This window comes from Chrysochloris asiatica, unplaced genomic scaffold, assembly GCF_000296735.1.
Source record: "Chrysochloris asiatica unplaced genomic scaffold, ChrAsi1.0 scaffold00032, whole genome shotgun sequence".
Taxonomy (NCBI): domain Eukaryota; kingdom Metazoa; phylum Chordata; class Mammalia; order Afrosoricida; family Chrysochloridae; genus Chrysochloris; species Chrysochloris asiatica.
The window spans coordinates 2,082,891-2,102,530 of NW_006408550.1; the positions used below are offsets into that span (position 1 = coordinate 2,082,891).

At 38.4% G+C, this 19,640-nt stretch overlaps 1 protein-coding gene across 2 annotated transcripts in view; it reads right to left on the reverse strand.

The window, feature by feature from the left end:
* Positions 1 to 3,756: 3,756 nt before the first annotated feature.
* The window catches only part of PNPLA8 (patatin-like phospholipase domain containing 8), a 36,555-nt gene continuing 20,671 nt past the window's right edge, over positions 3,757 to 19,640 (reverse strand). The window contains exons 6-9 of one of the 2 annotated variants that reach the window (XM_006859284.1): positions 18,133 to 18,190; positions 12,913 to 12,921; positions 4,764 to 4,959; positions 3,757 to 4,031 (exon numbers count right to left, since the gene is read on the reverse strand). In XM_006859284.1, coding sequence (XP_006859346.1) covers positions 3,757 to 4,031; positions 4,764 to 4,959; positions 12,913 to 12,921; positions 18,133 to 18,190 — 538 coding nt within the window. Of the gene's footprint in view, positions 4,032 to 4,763; positions 4,960 to 12,726; positions 12,922 to 18,132; positions 18,191 to 19,640 lie in introns of both variants that reach the window. The other variant, XM_006859283.1, reaches the window with a different exon arrangement.

Consider the following 19,640-nt stretch of genomic DNA (forward strand, 5'->3'; position numbering starts at 1 on the left):
AGTGAGGTTGGCCCAGGATCGGACATTGTTTCGTTCTGCTGTGCATGGGGTCACTATGAGTCGGTTCCGACTCGATGGCACCTGACAACAACAACAACATGTGGTTAAGCAGAAACTGGGGCCAAAGTATACTTGCATATTGTACTGTTGAAAACTATAGGCCAACAAAAGAAAACAAAAGGGGGAGGGACATGGAGAGGTAATTTCAGCTACGAAAAAAGAACAAGAGTGATTTTATAAGGTGTAAATATGTAAATTCCCTAAATATTATTTTAGGGTGGGTGGAATATACTTTATTACAAAGAATACTCAGGACTATTCTGAATTCTAATTATTTGTACTTTTTCTTACATTTATAACATTGTTTTATTTGAATATGTATAGTTCTGTCTAAACATAAGAACTGAACATAGTCTGAACACAAGGACTATGTTATTGTTTCTTTAGAAACCACTAATACCTTCATATTTACTTATACTATGTCATTTGGATGTCACAATCTTTGTTTTCAGTTACATTACTGGAAATGATGCTCGTGAAAGAATTGAAACTGCAGCAAGAACTATTTCTCGGCTGCGGGAAGCACTTAACTCCCGGTGTTTGACACAGTCGCAGCGGGGGGAGAGACATTGTGCATAGCAAATGACTCTCAAAAAACTGGTCCCTATCTTCCCTTCAAGTTAACGCTGAATTCACTTGTAAGAATATATAATATTGCCACATTCACAGCTTTTTACTGTGAGCTCTACAAACCTTGGGAAGAGACAATCATCTCGACTTCAGTAGCCTGAGTTCAAAGAGAATTGTATAAATTATTCCCTTTCACAGAAAACCTAAGTACAAAGTAACTGCATTTGTGAGACCACAAAAGCAGATAGCAAATTAAAGTTAAGCTGACCTACCCCTATAGACCTCACCACAATCAGTCACCAGCCAGAATTCACAAACCCCTACATATAAGCATCTGCGTAAATAAGCAGAAAATAATGAACTTAAGTGAAGGGTAGTTTTAACCTGATAATCTACATTTCCTGCAGCAATTAGCCAGGTTGGGCTTTATGTCACATAGCTTCCAAGCAATTTAATAATGAATACTTTAGAAAAATAAAGAAGTAGATGTTAGTAATACTTTTTATGAAAATAATCGTACATTATGTAGAAGATTGATAATCAGTTAGTAGAAATAATAAAGTAGTGCAAGCATTGATGATTAATAGAAACTTATGTTACTAAGAAAATGTAATCAGCAGTCTGATAAGTAGAAATGATTTGTGTAAATTTTGACTTAATCTTTTAGTGGCAATAAGAAGAAACAATTTATCACATACTGGGGAAGATAAAAGTCAGTTTGAACATCACAGAAATATTTTTGTCAAAGTTGTCTAATGACCAGGTGCAAGAATGTTGTGATTAACTGTGTAATAATTCAAGAAAAGATCAAAGTGTAATTCATTATGTACTGTGTAGTTTTAAGTATAAAAATAAAGACTTGCTGAGCCAGGCCAGAACAACGGAACAACAGGCAGACAGAGAAAGAGAACCTCTTGACTGCTTTCATTTTCGCCGACTCCCGCACTTGGGAATAATCGGTAGGGTAAAACACCAAACTTTGGATTTCAGGGCTCCTGGCTACTGCAATGCTTGGCAGCTCTGCAGTTAAGTGAAAAGGGATGGCAGCTGTCACTGGCTGATGGGGTTGGTGGAGCCCAAAGGGAAACAAATTGTAAGCTTTCCCTCTAGCCTCTCAAACTGCACACTGACCTTTTTTTACTTCCCTCTTAAAAGATTTCTTTTGACATCTGTTTTCTCCTGGATAAAAACATGGTATGGGAGAGGAAGCAGCAGACAGTGCAATTATAGCTGGGACCAGCTTGCTTCACCCTCTTGGGGAAAGTCCCATTCAATCTGTGTGCCGCTAGGGATAACTCCACCTGAGGTACTATTTTAATAAACAATACTATCTGCAGAAAAAAATGGCATTGAAATATTGCTAGTATACCATCTATAATAGAAAAAACAACTTCGAAACACTCAAGGATTCAGCATCAAAATAATTTTTATTCTACAAATTTTTAATATAACTGATGAGTTAGTGAATTAGATTTTGGTTAAAAAATAAACACTTTCCTTTTTGTTTCTTTGAAAAGGGCAAATATTTTACCTGTGTAACACTGAATTCATTTTCACACCTCTTCCAATTTTTCTTTTGTACATTTGGGTTATCATAAAAGAAGAGTAAATAAAATGTTAAGAGTCAGCTCTCCTCACTTTACAATGAAATATTTGAAGCCCAGAACAGTTACCCACCTTTTTCAAGATCACAGACATAAGGACTTGGTCACAGAGCCACGTTGAGGATGAAGATGCTCACCTCCTTCCAGCCCACTCTGAACCCTCGTCCCTCCACTGTGTCTCAGGATCAACATCGCAAAGGAGTATTATCACCATTCGGGCAACAGGGTTTATAGTTTATATACGGAATCATCAAGAATAGGGCACTCTGGCTTTGTTTTTCATTTTTATTATATCAAGCATGATATAAGGATTTACATGACAGATAGAGAAACAACAAAACAAAGATAAATTTGGTAGGTATGAATAACAATGTGAGTACGTGTATTTCTAACCACCCACTATGAAATGCAGAAGATTAAAGATGTTGATAAAGTAAAATAAACCCTACCATTTTTTTTTTTTTTTTTAAACTGACAAGTGTTGTTAAGTGCTGTGGATTCAGTTCCAATTCATAGCAACACTGGATATGGTTTCCAAGGCTTTAAATCTTTGCAGGAGCAGAAAGCCTCACCTTTCTCCCCAAGAGCGGCTAGTGGCCTCGAACCACTAACCTTGTGGTTCGCAGTCCAGTGCTTATCCTATGGAGCCACCATGCACCCTGCCAATGGGGGTATACCAACGCTAAAGAAATGAGGTGTTTACATTAAGAACAACAAATAATAATAGAAAAGACACTAGCCTCTCACAAAAGATTGTTTTAATATTTTATTTCTGTTAATACTATGAAGACTTTCTCAGTAAATTCAAATAATTTTACCACAGTGAATGATAAGTTAAGAGCTGAATCTAGAAAAGTTAACATGCAGCATCATCCGGAAATTTCAGGAGAAAACGTAGCTGACTGGAATTTCACCTATTATTCTTTTTAACCAAATAGTATTGAAATAAGCAAAATTTGAATAGTAAATTGTATCTGATGCTTTCATAGTTGAAGAGCAAAATTGCTTTGATACAGAAAAGTCTATTTTTCTGCATCTTTTTAGGTGATCTGACAATAAAAGGCAGCATGTAAATTACAGAATATAGCTAGCGAAAAACCTAAGTAATATACATTTAAGAAGATAGTAACTTTTCCACCTAAAAGAAAACAAACGATGATCAAATAAATCTAACATGATTATGGTAAAATATAACCGTTTTTAGTTTGTTGTTTGGCACATATATTAATACATTTTCAAACATTAGCAAAGTAACACCAATATCTACTAAAACCAACAAGTACAACACAGCAATATTCCTAAAGCTTAGGTAACTATTTAGATCATAAAAATCTAATTCCCTTAAGAACTCTGTAACCCGGCATTACCCTCTGTAATGTGGAAGAAGCTGGCCCAAACATCATCTTTTTCTAGGAGTCCGCATAATCCATGAGTTATTTCCAAGCTAACTTGTGCCGATTCCCACAATATCTACTGATCTCCTGGGCAAGCTTCCATTTATGAGAACACATGCATATACATGTCACAATTTTGAAAAGAATGGAAGACCTTCATACATGTCAGATTTTAGTTTTACCCAGTCATTAATTTTCTGTAGAGTTGTTTTTTCTCGACTTAATATTTTTGCAGCTTTTTTCATTTTCTCTTCATTTCTTTCTATGTACTTCAATCCTTCCACCTGCAGCTGATCCAACTTTTCGTTGCGACTTTCATCTAGAGGTATGTTTTCACACATGACAGGATTGAATCTAAAGTAGGTGTCAGGAGGTAATAGACCATCAAGCATTATGTGGACTTCTGTTAACACATACATACAAACGCACAAAAAGAGGGAATGAGGTGGATGAGAAAATGAAATTATTCTCAGTGATACATTAATTTAGCTTTGTGTAAATTTATCTTTTGGGGGGACAAATCACAAAACCTTGCCTATTTCATTAGAATCAGACTAATTACCAGTAATGAGTAAGGGCATGCTCCGTGGAACTGACACCACCACGACAGGCGCCACAGCCCTCTGCGACATTAGGGTGCTCTCCACTCCCCACGCTTTCCGTCATACTAGTGTGATGCTCAGGTGGCTCCCCTGTTGTTTTTAATTTGGGGGGGATTTTATTTGGTAAGGTATGATTTACATTCTTTATAAGTTATCACTTTGAAGTACAGAATTAGAGTAGGCAGAGGCAGCACTGACTCCCAGAAGGGGAACAGTAGTGTCACTTGACAAGAAATAGGTGAGGAGAAAGGAAAACAAGAAAAGACATGCTCCGAAGTGCTTCATAAATCCACAATACAAGAAAATGCACTCTTTCAAAATTTTTACTGTTAGGCGCCATCAAGTCAGTTCTGCCGCATATTAACTTGGAAACAGTGTTGCCAAGGAGCGTCTGGTAGGTTTGAACCACCAATCTTATGGTTATCAGTCCAGTGTTTATTCTACAATACCACAGCAGTAAGGATCAGCATATGCTCCCAAAACCTGAATTCTACAAGCTGAAGTCCTTTAAGGAATCAAACAGACAGACTAACCTTCAGTATCTGTAGCGCTGTTGATAACATGAGATAGTTTGGTTTTCAAGCTTGTGTGCATCATGGTGTTTTTCGCATCACTCTCATAACGTCCAGTACCCAGGGATACAATGCACTCTAATGGGACATCTGGCCAAAGACATTTACACTCATGGATTGCTAAGGCTGAAGGGTTATTCATAAGCAAACCTCCATCCTACAAAATATACATTAAAAAAATAAAGCTTACAGTTAAATTACATCTTACAAATACAAAAACAAAAATTATATTAAAAAAAACCTTGAAATTAATTAAAGTGAAAGTTGAATTATGTAACACGTTGAGAAATAAATTAGTCAAAAACAAGAGGCTCCTTTAAAGAGAATTTATTTTATATAGTTATTGTTAAGTGCCATCAAGTTGATTCCAACCCATAGCGACCCTGTACAGGGTTTCTGAGGCTGTAAATCTTTACGGGAGCAGAAAGCCTCATCTTTCTCCCGCGGAGCAGCTTGTAGTTTCAAACTGCTGACCTTGAGGTTTGCAGTCCAATTAGTAACTACTACGCTCCCAGAGCTCCTTATTTTACATAGTACAGCTGCAATAAAGGTCATGTGAAACTTAATGGCATGATGAATGCATTCCTTAGTAAGTTTTTCCTTTTCTACCATGATAGTGCTTTGGATTCCCCTTGGATTGCTCTGTGTATTTTGCCCCAAACTATTAAAATGAACTGAAAGACTTCTTAAGACACATTATTCTTATGTATGAGTAGAAACAGTTTTTATTTTTTCTTTACAGTCTGTTATCCTTATTAGGTTCTATTGAGTCAATTCCAAATAACAGCGATTCTATGAGTCCTGGTGTGGTGCCGTACGATAAGTACTCGACCTCAAGGTCAATTTGAACTGCAAGGACGGCAGTTCAAACCCACCAGCTGCTCCACAGGAACCCTATACATGTTGCTATGAGTGAGAACCGACTCGACGGCACTTAGCAGCAACATGCACACTAGAACAAAATATTGCCCCATCCAGCGCTATCTTCACAAACGTTACGTTTGAGCCCATTATTGTTGCCACTATGACAATCTATCTTATTGGAGGTCTTCCTCTTTTGGGGTGACGCTCCACTTTACCAAACATGTGATGTCCTTCTCCAGGGATGTCCTTCCTGAAAACATGTCCTAAGTATGAGCGATGAAGTCTCGCCAAGCTAACTTCTAAGGAGCAATCCAGACACACTTCTGTAACAGATTTGTTTCTTCTTCTGACAGTCCATGTACTTTCAATATTCCTTGCCTGCACCATAATCCAAATGTATTGATTCTTCTCTGGTCTTCTATATTCACTGTCCAGATTTCACACGCATATGAGGTGACTGAAAATACCAGAGCTTGGGTCAGGCATACCAAAGTACTCAAAGTGATATTTTTGCTGTTTAACACTTTAAAGAGTCATTTGCAGCAAATTTGACCAATGCAATACATCTTATGATTTCTTCACTGCTGCTTCCATGATCATTCATTGTGGATCTAAGCAAAATTTGGTCTTTGACAAAGTCAATCTTTTCTTCATTTTTCATGATGATATTAGTTCATTGGTAAGGGTTTTTGTTTTCTTTACACTGAGGTGCAATCTATAGCGAAGGCTATGGTCTTTTACCTTCAGTAATTGCTTCAAGGGTTTTGTCATTTGCATATTACAGGTCGTTAATGAACCTTTCTCTAATCCTGATGCCATGTTCTTCATACAATTCAGCTTCTCTGATTATTTGCTCAGCATACAGATTGAATAAATATGGTGACAGGACACAACCGTGATGCACATCTTTCCTGATTTTAAATCATGCAGTACCCCCTTGCTCTGTCTGAGCAACTGCCTTTCTTGGTCTATGTACAGGTTCTTCGAGAGCACAATTAATTGTTCTGAAACACCATTCTTCACAATGTTATCCATAGTTTGTTATAATCCAAACAGTGGAATTCCTTTGCATAAAGCACAAGTGAACTTCTGGCATTCTCTGCATTCAGCCAAGATACAACAGTAGTGATATCCCTCACTCCATGTCCTCTTTACATCTGGCTTGAATTTCTGGTAGCTCCCTGATATGGTACTGTTGCAACTGTTATTGAGTTATCTTCAGCAAAATTTTACTTACATGCAATATTAATGATATTGTTTGATAATTTCCACATTCTGTTCAACCACCTTTCTTAGGAATGAGCACAAATATGGATCTCTTCTAATCAGTTAACTGGTTAGTTGTCTAACAAATTTCTTGGCACAGCTGAGTGAGCGCCTTCAGTGTTGCATTAGTTCATTGAAACATTTCAATTTCTATTCTGTGGATTCCTGGACCATTGTTTATCACCAAAGCCTTCAGTACAGTTTGGACTTCTTCATTCGATACCATCAGTTCTTGATCATATGCTACCTCTTGAAATGGTTTAGCAGCAACCAATTCTTTTAGGTGCTTCCTGCATCATTTGGTAATTTGCACATATAATTTCTTAACATTTCAAGTTGAGGCTTGAATTTTATTTCTTTAGGTCTTCCAACTTTTATTTTCTGACTTCGCACATTTCAATATATTTTACTTTGTTTTCTTGAGTTGTCCTTTGAAAAAAATTTTTTTCTTTTACTTCAACATTTCTGTAGCTTCTCTTTGTTAGACAGCAAGTTTCAGGATCTCTTCTGACACCCATTTCAGCCTTTTCTTTCTTTCTTGTCTTTTTAATAACCTTTTGCTCTATTTATTGTATGATCTTCTTGTTGTCATCCCATGATCCCTCTAGTGTTTGATCATTAGTGTCTAATGTGTCAAATCTGTTCTTGAGATGATTTCTAAATTCAGGTGGGATATACTTGCTGTTGTTGTCAGGTGCCATCGAGTCAGAAGCGACTCATAGTGACCCCATGCACAGCAGAACAAAACAATGTCCGATCCTGGGCCAACCTCACTACCGCTGCCACACTTGAGTCCATCAATGATGCCACCTGGCCAATCCATCTCGTTAGGGGTCTTCCTCTTTTTCTCTGACCCTCCACCTTACCCAGCATGACATCCTTCTCCAGCGACTGTTTCTTGGAAGTATGAGAGACGAAGCTTAGCCATCCTGGCTTCCAAGGAGCACTCTGGCTGCACTTCTTCCAAAACAGATCTATTGGTTCTTTTGGCAGTCCATGGCACTTTAAGTATTCTCCTCCAACACCACAACTCAAAGGCATCAATTCTTCTATGATCTTCCTTATTCACTGTCCAGCTTTCGTATCCATATGAGGTTATTGAAAATACCATGGCTTGGGTCAGGCACACCTTAGTCCTCAAGCTGATATCTCTGCTCTTCAACACTTAAAAGGTCATATTTTGGCTCTTGTGGACTGCTTTTAATTTTCTTCAGCTTCAGCTTGAATTTGCAGATGAGCAGCTGATGGTCTATACTACAGTTGGCCTTGTTTTGCCTGATGATGTTGAGCTTCTCCAGGCATCATGTCTTCCCACAGTTGTAGTCTATTTGACTCATCTGGTGAGGTCTATGTGCATAGGCATCATTTACATTGTTCAAATACAGTAATTGTAATAAATAAGTTATTGGTCTTGTCAAATTCTATTATGGGATCTTCAGCACAGTTTCGATCACCAAGGCAATATTCTCCAACTACTGATCTTTGCTCTTCATTTCCAACTTTCACATACCAACCACCAGTGCTTATCAATACATCTTGACTGCATGTATAATCAATTTCAAACTGAAACAATTGGTAGAATTCTTCAATTTCTTCATCATTTGGCTAGTAGCTAGTGCATAAATCTGAATAGTAGTCATATTAACTGGTCTTCCTTGTGGATGTATGGATATTATCTTATCATGGGCAGCATTATACATCAAAACTGCCCTTGACATGCTCTTTTAAAGTTCCATTTCCTCCCCCAATGCACTGACCACGTTGATCAGAAGCAGTGAAAGCTCATCTTGTCACCTTGTTACCAATGAAGTCTTTCATCATGGAGTACATTGTTAGCCTTAGGTTTTCTGTAGATGCCCTTTAACAGGTTAAGGAAGTTCCCTCTATTTCTATTGTTGAGAATTTGAGAAGACACTATATTTTGTCAAAAGTTTCTCTCCTTTTGTGTATTTATTGATCATGTTTTTCTTCTTTCACTGTTAATATTGTGGATTTCATTGACTGTGTTTTGACTATTTAATCAATCTTGCATTCCCAGGATAAATCCCACTGGATCTTGGGGTATCCATTTCACTTTGAAAATCTATAAATTATTAGCAAGCTATTCTTCCTAATAAGCCCAAAACTCCTTCCTGGTAATGTTTACCTATGAATTCTAGATTTCTGTATTGGAAGCTATACAGAATTGTTCAACTCCTAATCCTACATTCTAGCCTGAATGATTTACAAATTTCTGAATGAACCTTTGCTTACACTGTAATCTAACTCCTACTTACTGTTTTAAGCATGGTATAAAATTCATTTATTTCAGTAGGATCTAGTTGAAATAGTAGAAAACAATCTAGAATAATCCTCTTCCACGGAAGATTCGACATTGAAGAATTCTGAAAGTGCTGATTTTACAAGTGATAACACCAATTTCTCACTATGCTTAAGACTTTCAGTCAAGCAATAATGCAGTATACAAGGGAGCTTCAAAAAGTTCATGGAAAACTGGAATTAAAAGATAACAGAATTTTCCCACAAACTTTCTGAATCCTCCCTTGTATCATTTAAAGCAAGATAATTTTTTATCATAGCAATTCAGACATTTCAGGCAAATATATATAAGAACTTAAATATCTTTTCTTATGAAATATTTTTCAAACTATTCATGTACTGATGAATACAGTAAAATTAGATAAACTGGTTCCTTGAAATAGGAATAATTTTGGAGAGCTGAGTTTTCTACAGAGCACAGAAATTTCTCAAAACTATGTATCTCAAATACGACTCTAATTTGGTTGGTGAGATTACAGTGTTGTTAAACGCTGTCAAGTTGGTTCTGAATCAGAGTGGCCCTATATAGGGTTTCCAAGGAGCAGCTGGTGAGTCTGAACCATGGTCTTGTGATTCAAATCAACCTACAGCACCAGATCAGGACTCCCTATCAGATCGGATTAAAATTTCCCCAAATACAAATACTAAACACACTCCCCAGAGAAAGTTCATTGCTCCTTTAGCTCTGAAATAGTCTGAGGCTAATTGAAATAATTGCCTCAAGGAGCTCTGGTGGCATAGTGGTTACAAATCGGGCTGCTAACCTCAAGGTTGGCAGTTCTAAACTACCAGTTGCTCTACGGGAGAAAGATGAGGCTTTCTGCTCCCGTGAAGATTTACAGCCTCAGAAACCCTGTGCTGGGTCACTATGAGTCGGAACCAACTCCACGGTACTTAACAACAACAATGGTCCCATCAATGTGGCATATACTGTTCATCACCAGTGAGTGGCTTTGAGATACCCTTGGGATCACAGGGATGTACAGAATTATTAGGATATACATTTTTCATTCCCAGTTCTAGCCTTCATTTTAGTGTGGGCAATTTACTGCCACTTCCAGCCCAGCCACTTCTTTTGCCTGAGTTGCCAATCTTCACCATACTTTAACTACATCTCTTTGAAAGCAAACGTCTTAAGCTTTCACACTGTTAACTTTGATAAGAAAAAGGACATCTCCTGTCTAGAGACATATTTATTCATAAGGCCACCATGCATCAGTCCTTGGGCTCTTAAGTATTCCTCTGTGGCTAAGATGTGCCTAAATTATGATTATCTCTGAAACATGAAGATTGCAGAGAGTTGGTCTATGAATGGCCCATGACTAGAATGGGGGGAAGGACAGAGGAGAGATATTCACCTTTGTCACCACCTGATTGCCTGACATTAGCTGTCCTAGGAAAAATGAAGCCTCACTCCCTTGTCTGGGATCTGCTGTCATTGTTGATGTTAAGTGCCTTCGGTTCTAACTCATAGCAATCCTATATAGGGTTTCTGAGGAGCAACTGGAGAGTCTGAACTGCCTACCTTGCAGTCCAAATCAACCTTGAGGTCCAGTGCTTACTGTACATAGTCAATTGTACCAGGAGCAGAAAGAGAACATGGCTGTACACAGGGCAGACCTTATGCCTATCTTTGCTATGGAGACAACAGACTTGGTTTTTGTAGGTAAAAACTTACGATTCCTAAGTCAAACTACAACAGCAGAGGATACACACACCAAAAACCAGAATCCTAAAACGCACAACCCCAAGTGCAAGTAAGACTGTGAGAAGAAGGCCTTTTCTGATACCAAGTAGGTTGCATCAGTTCATCAATTTAAAATTTAATAATCTATGCCAGGCCAAAAAGCCTGAAAGCTACTCAAAAGGATTTTTTCCACTACTTTATAATTTTCTAGGACATATAGTATACCTAGTAAATACTTCAATAATATTCTTCTCTTTGGAGTCAAGGCAAATGAAATCTCACTATCCACCTACTCTTACCTCCTAATTATAGCACTACTTTTAATAATTGCTCAGAATATTAATCTATAATTTATACTCTACCTCATTCCAAAAAGGATATGAAGTGACTTACATTAAAACATATGTATGTCAGACATCCCATGCAATATTTTAAAAATGAGACTGGGGATAATTGGATATAATTATCATAAGGATTTAGGATGAAAGGGTTATAATAAGTATCATCTTTTAGTTTTAAGTTTTGTAGCATCTTTCTAAGGCTTAAAGAGATGTGGGAACATTGCTTGAATGTTTTCTTCCTTTAAACAACCAATTTTATTTACATCTTACAATATTCTTATTAATATAAGAGGGCTTCAAAAATTTTGTGGAGAATTTTCATTATCTTTTCATTCAATTTTTCCAAGAACTTTCTGAAGTTCCTCATTCATTGGTCTTTTGAGGGGAAAAAAATTCATTCCTCCAAGTTGTAGAAGGAAAGAATATACATTAAGTAAAAGAGGGTTTACTTGGCTCCAGAGCCCATTAGGCTGGTCTTAGTAAATTAAATGTCATTTAAATAAAAATAATTTTTAAAACTATTAATCACTAAAACTCAATCAAGTCATTGATCTACATAAAAGTACATTCTGTTTATGTAGTTATATGCTTTATATAAAATTTATCTAAGAAGTTCTTTTAGTCTGTGGGTGAAACTAAATGGAAAGATGATGGTGGCAGTGGTGGTGTTAGGTGATGTCGAGTCAGTTCTGACACACAGTAATCTTAATGCTCAACACAAGGAAACCCTTCCCAGTCCTGTGCCACCCTCACAATTGTCACGTTTGAGCCCACTACTGCTCAAATGTGACAATCCACCTCATTGGGGGGGGGGGGGGTTGGGGGTCTCCTCTTGGTCAATGTAAAAATGGCTATGCATAAGAATGACCACTTATTTTTAAATCTCATTTAATCATCACAATTTATTATGCTTGTAAAGGATTAAGTAAGCATCTGATACATAGCTAGTTTAATCATTATGATTCTGTCATTTGCTTCAAAATACCCTGTTGAACAGACTGGGGCTCTGTACTGTTGGCAACTACACTTCAGCTTCAGTTTTTATCACATTTGGAAAGTCAATCACACACTGTAGTTCAGTGCCATCGAGTCGCTTCTGAGCCATAGTGACCCTGTGTAAGGTTTCCAAGGAGCAGGAACCTGGGATTAGTAGTCCAGTGCTTATCCTACAGCAGCACACCAGGACTACAATCACACATAATGTATTTTTCTATCAGTAGTTATCCTAATTGTCTACGAATCACAAAATATAAAATACACACATACACACACACAAAAAAATTCCTAAACAAATAAACAAATTGCTTATCCTTTGCCATATGAAGACATGAAGAGCATAGCTCAGGTCACCTTGATTGATCCCTTTGAAGTTCAGTGGCATTTAGGAAGTGTTGGTTCTGTAATCATGTAAAATTCAAACAGATAAAAAGCCATACAGACAACTTACATGATGAAGATCATTTCCCAGTGCATACTCTGCAAAGTAGCCAGGGGCAGCAGAAGACGCTCTAATGGCCTGCCACAGTTTATACTGACAGCCTCCCAAATAGTGAGAGTTGATTCCAGGAAAATGACCATAGTTCCTGAACACAAATGCTTTCGGCGTTATTCCTTTGTTTACGACAGTGCTTACAGCAGCTACCTAGTGAATTAAAAAGTGAACAGTACCCATTTATCATAAGCAGCAATCATTGGAATCTATAAAAATTAAATTATATTTAACAGTAAAATTGAACAATCTGTATTTCCACCCAATGATACATAGAGACAGAGTCGTGGTTTGGCACTGTGGGTTAATGCGCCAGACTGCAAATCTGTTTGAATGGAAAGGTTGGTGGTTCAAGCTCAGCTCACCAGCATCTCCTTCGAAACCCTATACAGGGTTGCTATGGGTTGGAACCAACTCAATGGCACTTAACAACAACAACATACAGACAGACACAAAGAAGCTCTGGTAGTGTAGTGGTTACAAATCGGACTGCGAAGCTTAAGGTCAGCAGTTCAAAATTACCAGCTGTTCCGCGAGAGAAAGATGAGGCTTTCTGCTCCTGTAAAGATTTATTGTCTTGGAACCGACTCCACGGCACATAATCATTACCACCTTACAGACACATAGATATATAACATGAATATAACATTGAGCAAAGGAAACCAGACCTGGTTCAATAGGTATAAAGATTGAGATAATACAAGGGTTTCTTTATGAGAAAATAGATACAATGACTGAGACAATAAACAGAAATGTACTGTAAGATAAAAGTAATAAGTAAAAAGACCATTTTGACTACATGATTGGATTATTTAGACAGACATTCATGAAGGCATAAATTTCCATGCCTTTATGTAATAATTGATACATAATGGTAGCAATGAATGAATAAAATTTACTGTCCTGATGTGGTGCTGTAGGATAACCTCTGGACTATTAATCACAAGGTTAGTGGGTCAAACCCACCAGCTAATCTTTGGAAACCCTATATAGGGTTGCTGTGAGTTGGAACCAATTCAATGGCACTCAACAAAAAAAATGTGCTATTTGCATAATATCATTTATAAATTTGTCTTTGTCTCTGTTTTTTTTGTAAGCAACGTGACTCATAAAATTGACAGCCTAACACTATACAAAAGTCTCAGGCTTTTCTGATCATACTGTTGTTGTTAACTGTCGTCGACTTGGTTCTGACTCATAGATACCCTGTATAGGGTTTCCGAGGAGTGGCTGGTGGGTGTGAACCACTGACCTTGTGGTTCAAATTGACCTTGCGTTCCAATGTTTCTCCTACAGTGCCACACCATAGATAATAAAAGTTAGTAGCTGGATAATTTTGTTCAAAAAAAAAAAAATTATAATGCCAATCCCCTTTGGTCTCAGACTCTATTGATATCAGTTGAATTTATGTAAAATGTGCTATCTATGTTAACATTTCCAATATAAAAATAAAAAGGCTGAAAGGTATGTGATGGGGTCAAAGTTGTGCATGTCCTACGTCAAGTCCTGCCAGGGACGTAGTTTGCTTTGCTGTTTTCAAAGGCCATTTGAAAGACCCAACTGTGCCTCTAGGCTATGTGGGTAAGAGTTGGCCAGCCACTAAACTCTAGAGAGCCTTCTATTACTGTGATTTATAGATAAGGTTGGATTACAAAGGGTAATTCCACTTACCATGAGTAAATTATTTTTTGAAGGGGCTTAAAGTTCCCCCACAACCACTCTAGTCTGTTATTAATAGTTGGCAACTACCTCAATTAAAAAACAAAAACAAATAAACAAAGAAGCAGCCTTGGAAATATAGAAGACCAAGCAAGAGGTATATTATGCCTCTAGTGTTTTTCCCAAAAGCACTTACTTGCATCTCAACAGCTCCTGTATGGTCTGGTTTGTTTACCTCTCCAAGTCTCATTTCATGCTGCCCTCAGTTAGTCTTGGTGGTCTTCCCTCAGTGTCCAGGATTCTCGATGATTCCTCCTACAGAGGGCATCTTTGCCAGGAACTCATTAGCCTCCACTCTTAGATCTTAAATCTCACTTCTTGGTTAGTCTTCTTTCATGTCTCTTTAAGCATATGCTTTCAGAGAATTATGTGTTCCACAACACATAATCCATGTTGTTGGATAATCCATGTGATGTAGGTGCAATAGAGTCAGTACCAACTCATAGTGACCCTACACACAACAGAATGAAACACTGACCGGTCCTGAGCCAACCTCACAATTGTTGCCACACTTGAGCCCACTGATGCTGCCACTTTGCCAATCCAGCTCATTGAAAGTCTTCCTCTTTATTTCTGACCCTCCACCTTACCAAACATGATATCTTTCTCCAGCAACCAGTCCCTCATGACAATATGTCCAAAGTATGAGAGACGAAGTTTGGCCATCTTGGCCTCCAAGGAGCACTCTGGCTACACTTCTTCCAACACACATCTGTTTATTCTTTTGGCAGCCTATGGCACTTTCAATATTCTCCTCCAACACCATAACCCCAAAGCATCAATTCTACAGTCTTCCTTACTCACTGTCCAGCTTTCGCATGCATGCTGTTGTTGTTGTTAGGTGCCACTGAGTCGATACTGACTCATAGCAACTTTATGAACAACAGATTGAAACACTGCCCGATACTGGGCCAGCCTGACAATTGTTGCCATGCTTGAGCCCACTGATGCTGCCACTTTGCCAATCCAGCTCATTGAAGATCTTCCTCTTTAGTTCTGACCCTCCACCTTACCAAACATGATATCCTTCTCTAGCAACTGGTCCTTCCTGACAATATGTCTGAAGTATGAGAGATGAAATTTGGCCATCCTGGCCTCCAAGGATCACTCTGGCTGCACTTCTTACAACATAGATCTGTTGGTTCTTTTGGCAGCCCATGGCACTTTCAATATTCTCCTCCAACACCATAACTCAAAAGCATCAATTATTCTATGGTCTTCCTTATTCATTGTCCAACTTTCGCATGCATACGAGGTTATTGAAAATACCATGACTTGGGTCAGGCGCACCTTAGTCCTCAAGCTGACACCTTTGCTCTTCAACACTTTAAAAAGGTCTTGTGCAGCAGATTTGTCTAATGTAATACGTCATTTGACTTCTTGACTGCTGCTGCTGCTTCCATGAATGTTGATAATTGATTCAAGAAGAATGAAGTCTTTGCCAATTTCAATCTTTTCTCCATTGATAAGAATGTTGTTTTTACTGGTCCAGTGATGAGGATTTTTGTTTTCTTTACATTGAGATGTAATCCAAACTGAAGGCTGTGCTCTTGGTTCTTCATCAGTATTTTAAGTCCTCTTCACTTTCAGCAAGCAAGGTTGTAAAATCTGCATATTGAAGGTTGTTAATGAGTCTTCCTCCAATCCTGATGCCATGCTTTTCTTCAGATTATTTGTTCAGCATACACGTTGAATAAGTATGGTGAAAGAATACAACCCTGTTGCACACCTTTCTTAATTTTAAACCATTCAGTGTTTCATGTTCTGTTCAAACAACTGCCTCTTGGTCCATGTACATATTTCTCATGAGCAGAATTAAGTGTTCAGAAATACTCATACTTCACAATATTGTCCATAGCATGCCGTGTTCCACACAATCGAGAAAGCATTTGTATAGTCAATAAATCACAGGTAAACATCTTTCTGTGTATTCTCTGCTTTCAGCCAAGATCCACTGGACATCAACAATGATATCCTTTGTTCCACGGCCTCTTCTGAAACCAGCTTGAGCCTCTGGAAGCTCTCTGTCAATGTATGATTGTAGCTGTTTCTGTATTACCTTTAGTAAAACTTTACTCGCTTGGTATATCAAAGATATTGTCCAATGATATCCGCATTCTGTTGAGTCATGTCTCTTTGGAATGGGCACGAATACCGATCTTTTCCAATCAGTTGGCCAAATTTCTTGGCATAGATGAGTGAGTGCCTCCATTGCTGGCTCACTTTATTGAAAGATTTCAGTTTTTATTCCATCAATTCCTGGTACCTTGTTCTTCGCCAATTCCTTCAATGCACCTTAGACTTTCTCCTTCAGTATCCTTGGTTCTTGATCATATGCTATGGGTATTTTAAATACCAGCAGGGTCACCCACCGTGGACAGGTTTCAGGTGAGCTTACAGACGAAGACAGAATAGGAAGGAGAGACGAACTATATAATCCCTATGTGCTTTTTAACACCTATGTTACCCTACTGAGTTATGTAGATTCACTGATGCATTCAAAGTGGTTAGCACAACAAAGAGTAGATAGAGATGGACAACTTGAACACTGACTAACCAAAAATGGGAGAAGGGATACAAAGGCAAGAAGTGACTGGCTTACAAGCTTTCAAGAGGGAACTTAGATCCACAGGGCGGGGAGGATGGTAGAGTCTCCAGTGAGTAGTATCTGATCTGTCTAGGAAGGGCAGATGATAAGAAATGCAGATGGGTCCCTTGGGATCCAAGGGTGAATAATTGTCACCAGAACTGATTGTGAGGACTGGACTGGAATTGTAAAGGTAGACATTTTATAGCAAGGAGGGGAGTGATTAACCTTTCAGTCTAGGAGCGGAGGGCCCTGGGACCATCAATGGAGAAGAGTGGAAAGCGGGACCACACCCAGAGGAGCATTGAGGCCTGAGACTGAGACAGAGAGGATGATGTGAAGAGAGAGGATGACGTGAAGAGATGGAGTGGCTGGAGACTAGGGATCCAGAGAGGGAGTGAGGCTGTGTGCTGAGGACCTTGAGGGGAGGGTGGGTGGGATTGCAGGGTATACCCTTTGGTTGGGTGATGATGCATGGACGGGATGGTAACTATGGCAATGAGACGATGTATGATGGAATGAATGTAAAACTAATGTTCTCCCATGTAGACTATCACACAATACACAATAAAAAAAAACAAAGTGGTTAGCACAGTGCGCACATAATTAATATCTATAGAATGAATGGAAAAAAATGAATATACAGGTGTGTAAGCACCAGACTGAAAACCACAAGGTTCGTGGTTTGAATACACCAGCAGTAAATATGCAAATAGTGCAGTAAATGTACTCTAGAGGAAAGCTTTTCTCCTAAGTTCCCACAACAATCCAAATGTTCTCAGAATACTCCTGCTTTATGAGCTCAGTGACATAGTGCACAATGTCAAGGCTATGAAACAGGAGTCAAACAGAATTAAGAGACTAAGGAAACCAGAAAAGCAGAAGGGTATGATAAACAGAACACTTTAGGCAAAGAAAACCTAGACTAGGAATTGGCATTGGGCTGAATTTGATTCTCCTTCCCATTTGTGAAGTCACCCCCACACCATTTTCACAAAAGGCCTTCTGAATAAGTTCAGTTCTCACTAGGCATTATAGTTAAAAGATTCTAAACTTACCTTGGGACATGTGGGGTTTCTTGCTGTTTCAATCATAAGTGAGGATCCCATCCTATCCCTTTATTAAAGAAGATGAAATAAATAAAATTATTTTATATCCTAACAATCAGGGAATGTACACTATAAAAATACTGTTTGCCCATGACTGTGTCAAGGAGCTACTAGGAATAAAAGCAAAACAAATCAAAACAAAAAAACTAAGAATCTCCTCTAGGAAGCTTATAATCCAGTTAAAGCACATGAAACAATATTTAGCTATTTACTAATTTCTGATTCAAAGCATAAGCCTCTATAGTTTTGCGATGGAGGAAGCTAGGCAGCCTGTAGTAACTGGGGAAGATGTGTAAAGACGTAGCTTCAAAAGGACCCCAAAGGGTGCCAAGGCAACACATCCAAACAATTAAGACACACACAGGATTAAAGACAGTGAGGAATAACAAACCTGCTGTTTCCAGGACCCTGATGACAGAGTTAAGGAGCCCACGTAGCATAGTGGATTATGAGCTGGGCTGCTAGCTGCAAGGTCAGTAGTTCAAATATGCCAGCCAATCCGCAGGAGAAAGATGATTCTTTCTGCTCCCATAAAAATTTACAGCCTCAGAAACCCTATAAAGGGTGGCTATGAGTCGGAACCAACTCAGTGGCACACAACTACTAGTATTACTATAAGAGTTAAGTCTACATATGCAGTATGGGAGGACTAGTTAAAGAGCTACCTAACCACCAGGAACAAGTGCAGCCAGAGTGCTCCTGGGAGGCCAAGATGGCCAAACTTCGTCTCTCATACTTTGGACATATTGTGAGAAGGGACCAGTCGCTGGAGAAGGATAACATGTTTGGTAAGGTAGAGGGTCATAGAAAAAGAGGAAGACCCCAACGAGATGGATTGGCCAAGTGGCATCATCAATGGACTCAAGCGTGGCAACAGTAGTGAGGTTGGCCCAGGATCGAGCAGTGTTTTGTTCTGCTGTGCATAATAAGGTCGCTATGGGTGGGTACTGACTCTATGGCACCTAACAACAACAACAACCAGGTCAGGACATTTAAACTTCTTTTAATTAATAATTCCAAGCAATTTCACCAAATAACTGCTTTTTAAATCATCTGAGATGACATTAAAAAAACTGTCATTGGCAGAAGTTTTCACAATTCCTTTAAAAGGAAATCTTGTTTTAACAGATATTTACAGATTTAAAAAATTACGTAGTTTTCTGCCTTGATTGAACATACAGGTTATAATTTTACCAACCTGCCTTAATGAGAAATGACTGTTTTTGAATAATGCTTAGGCTTCTCAACTAAAACATTAATGAATTTCACACAAAGGTTGTTGCTGTTGTTAAGTTTCAACTTATAGTGAGCCTGATTAGTGTTTCTGATGAGTGACTGGTGAGTATGAATCAGTAACCTTTCAGTCCAGTGCTAGTATTTACACATTGGTTGGGGATCTACTCTTTATAAATTTTTGTAAAGATCAAGATAATCCAGAAAGAGAGGACCCTAGGACC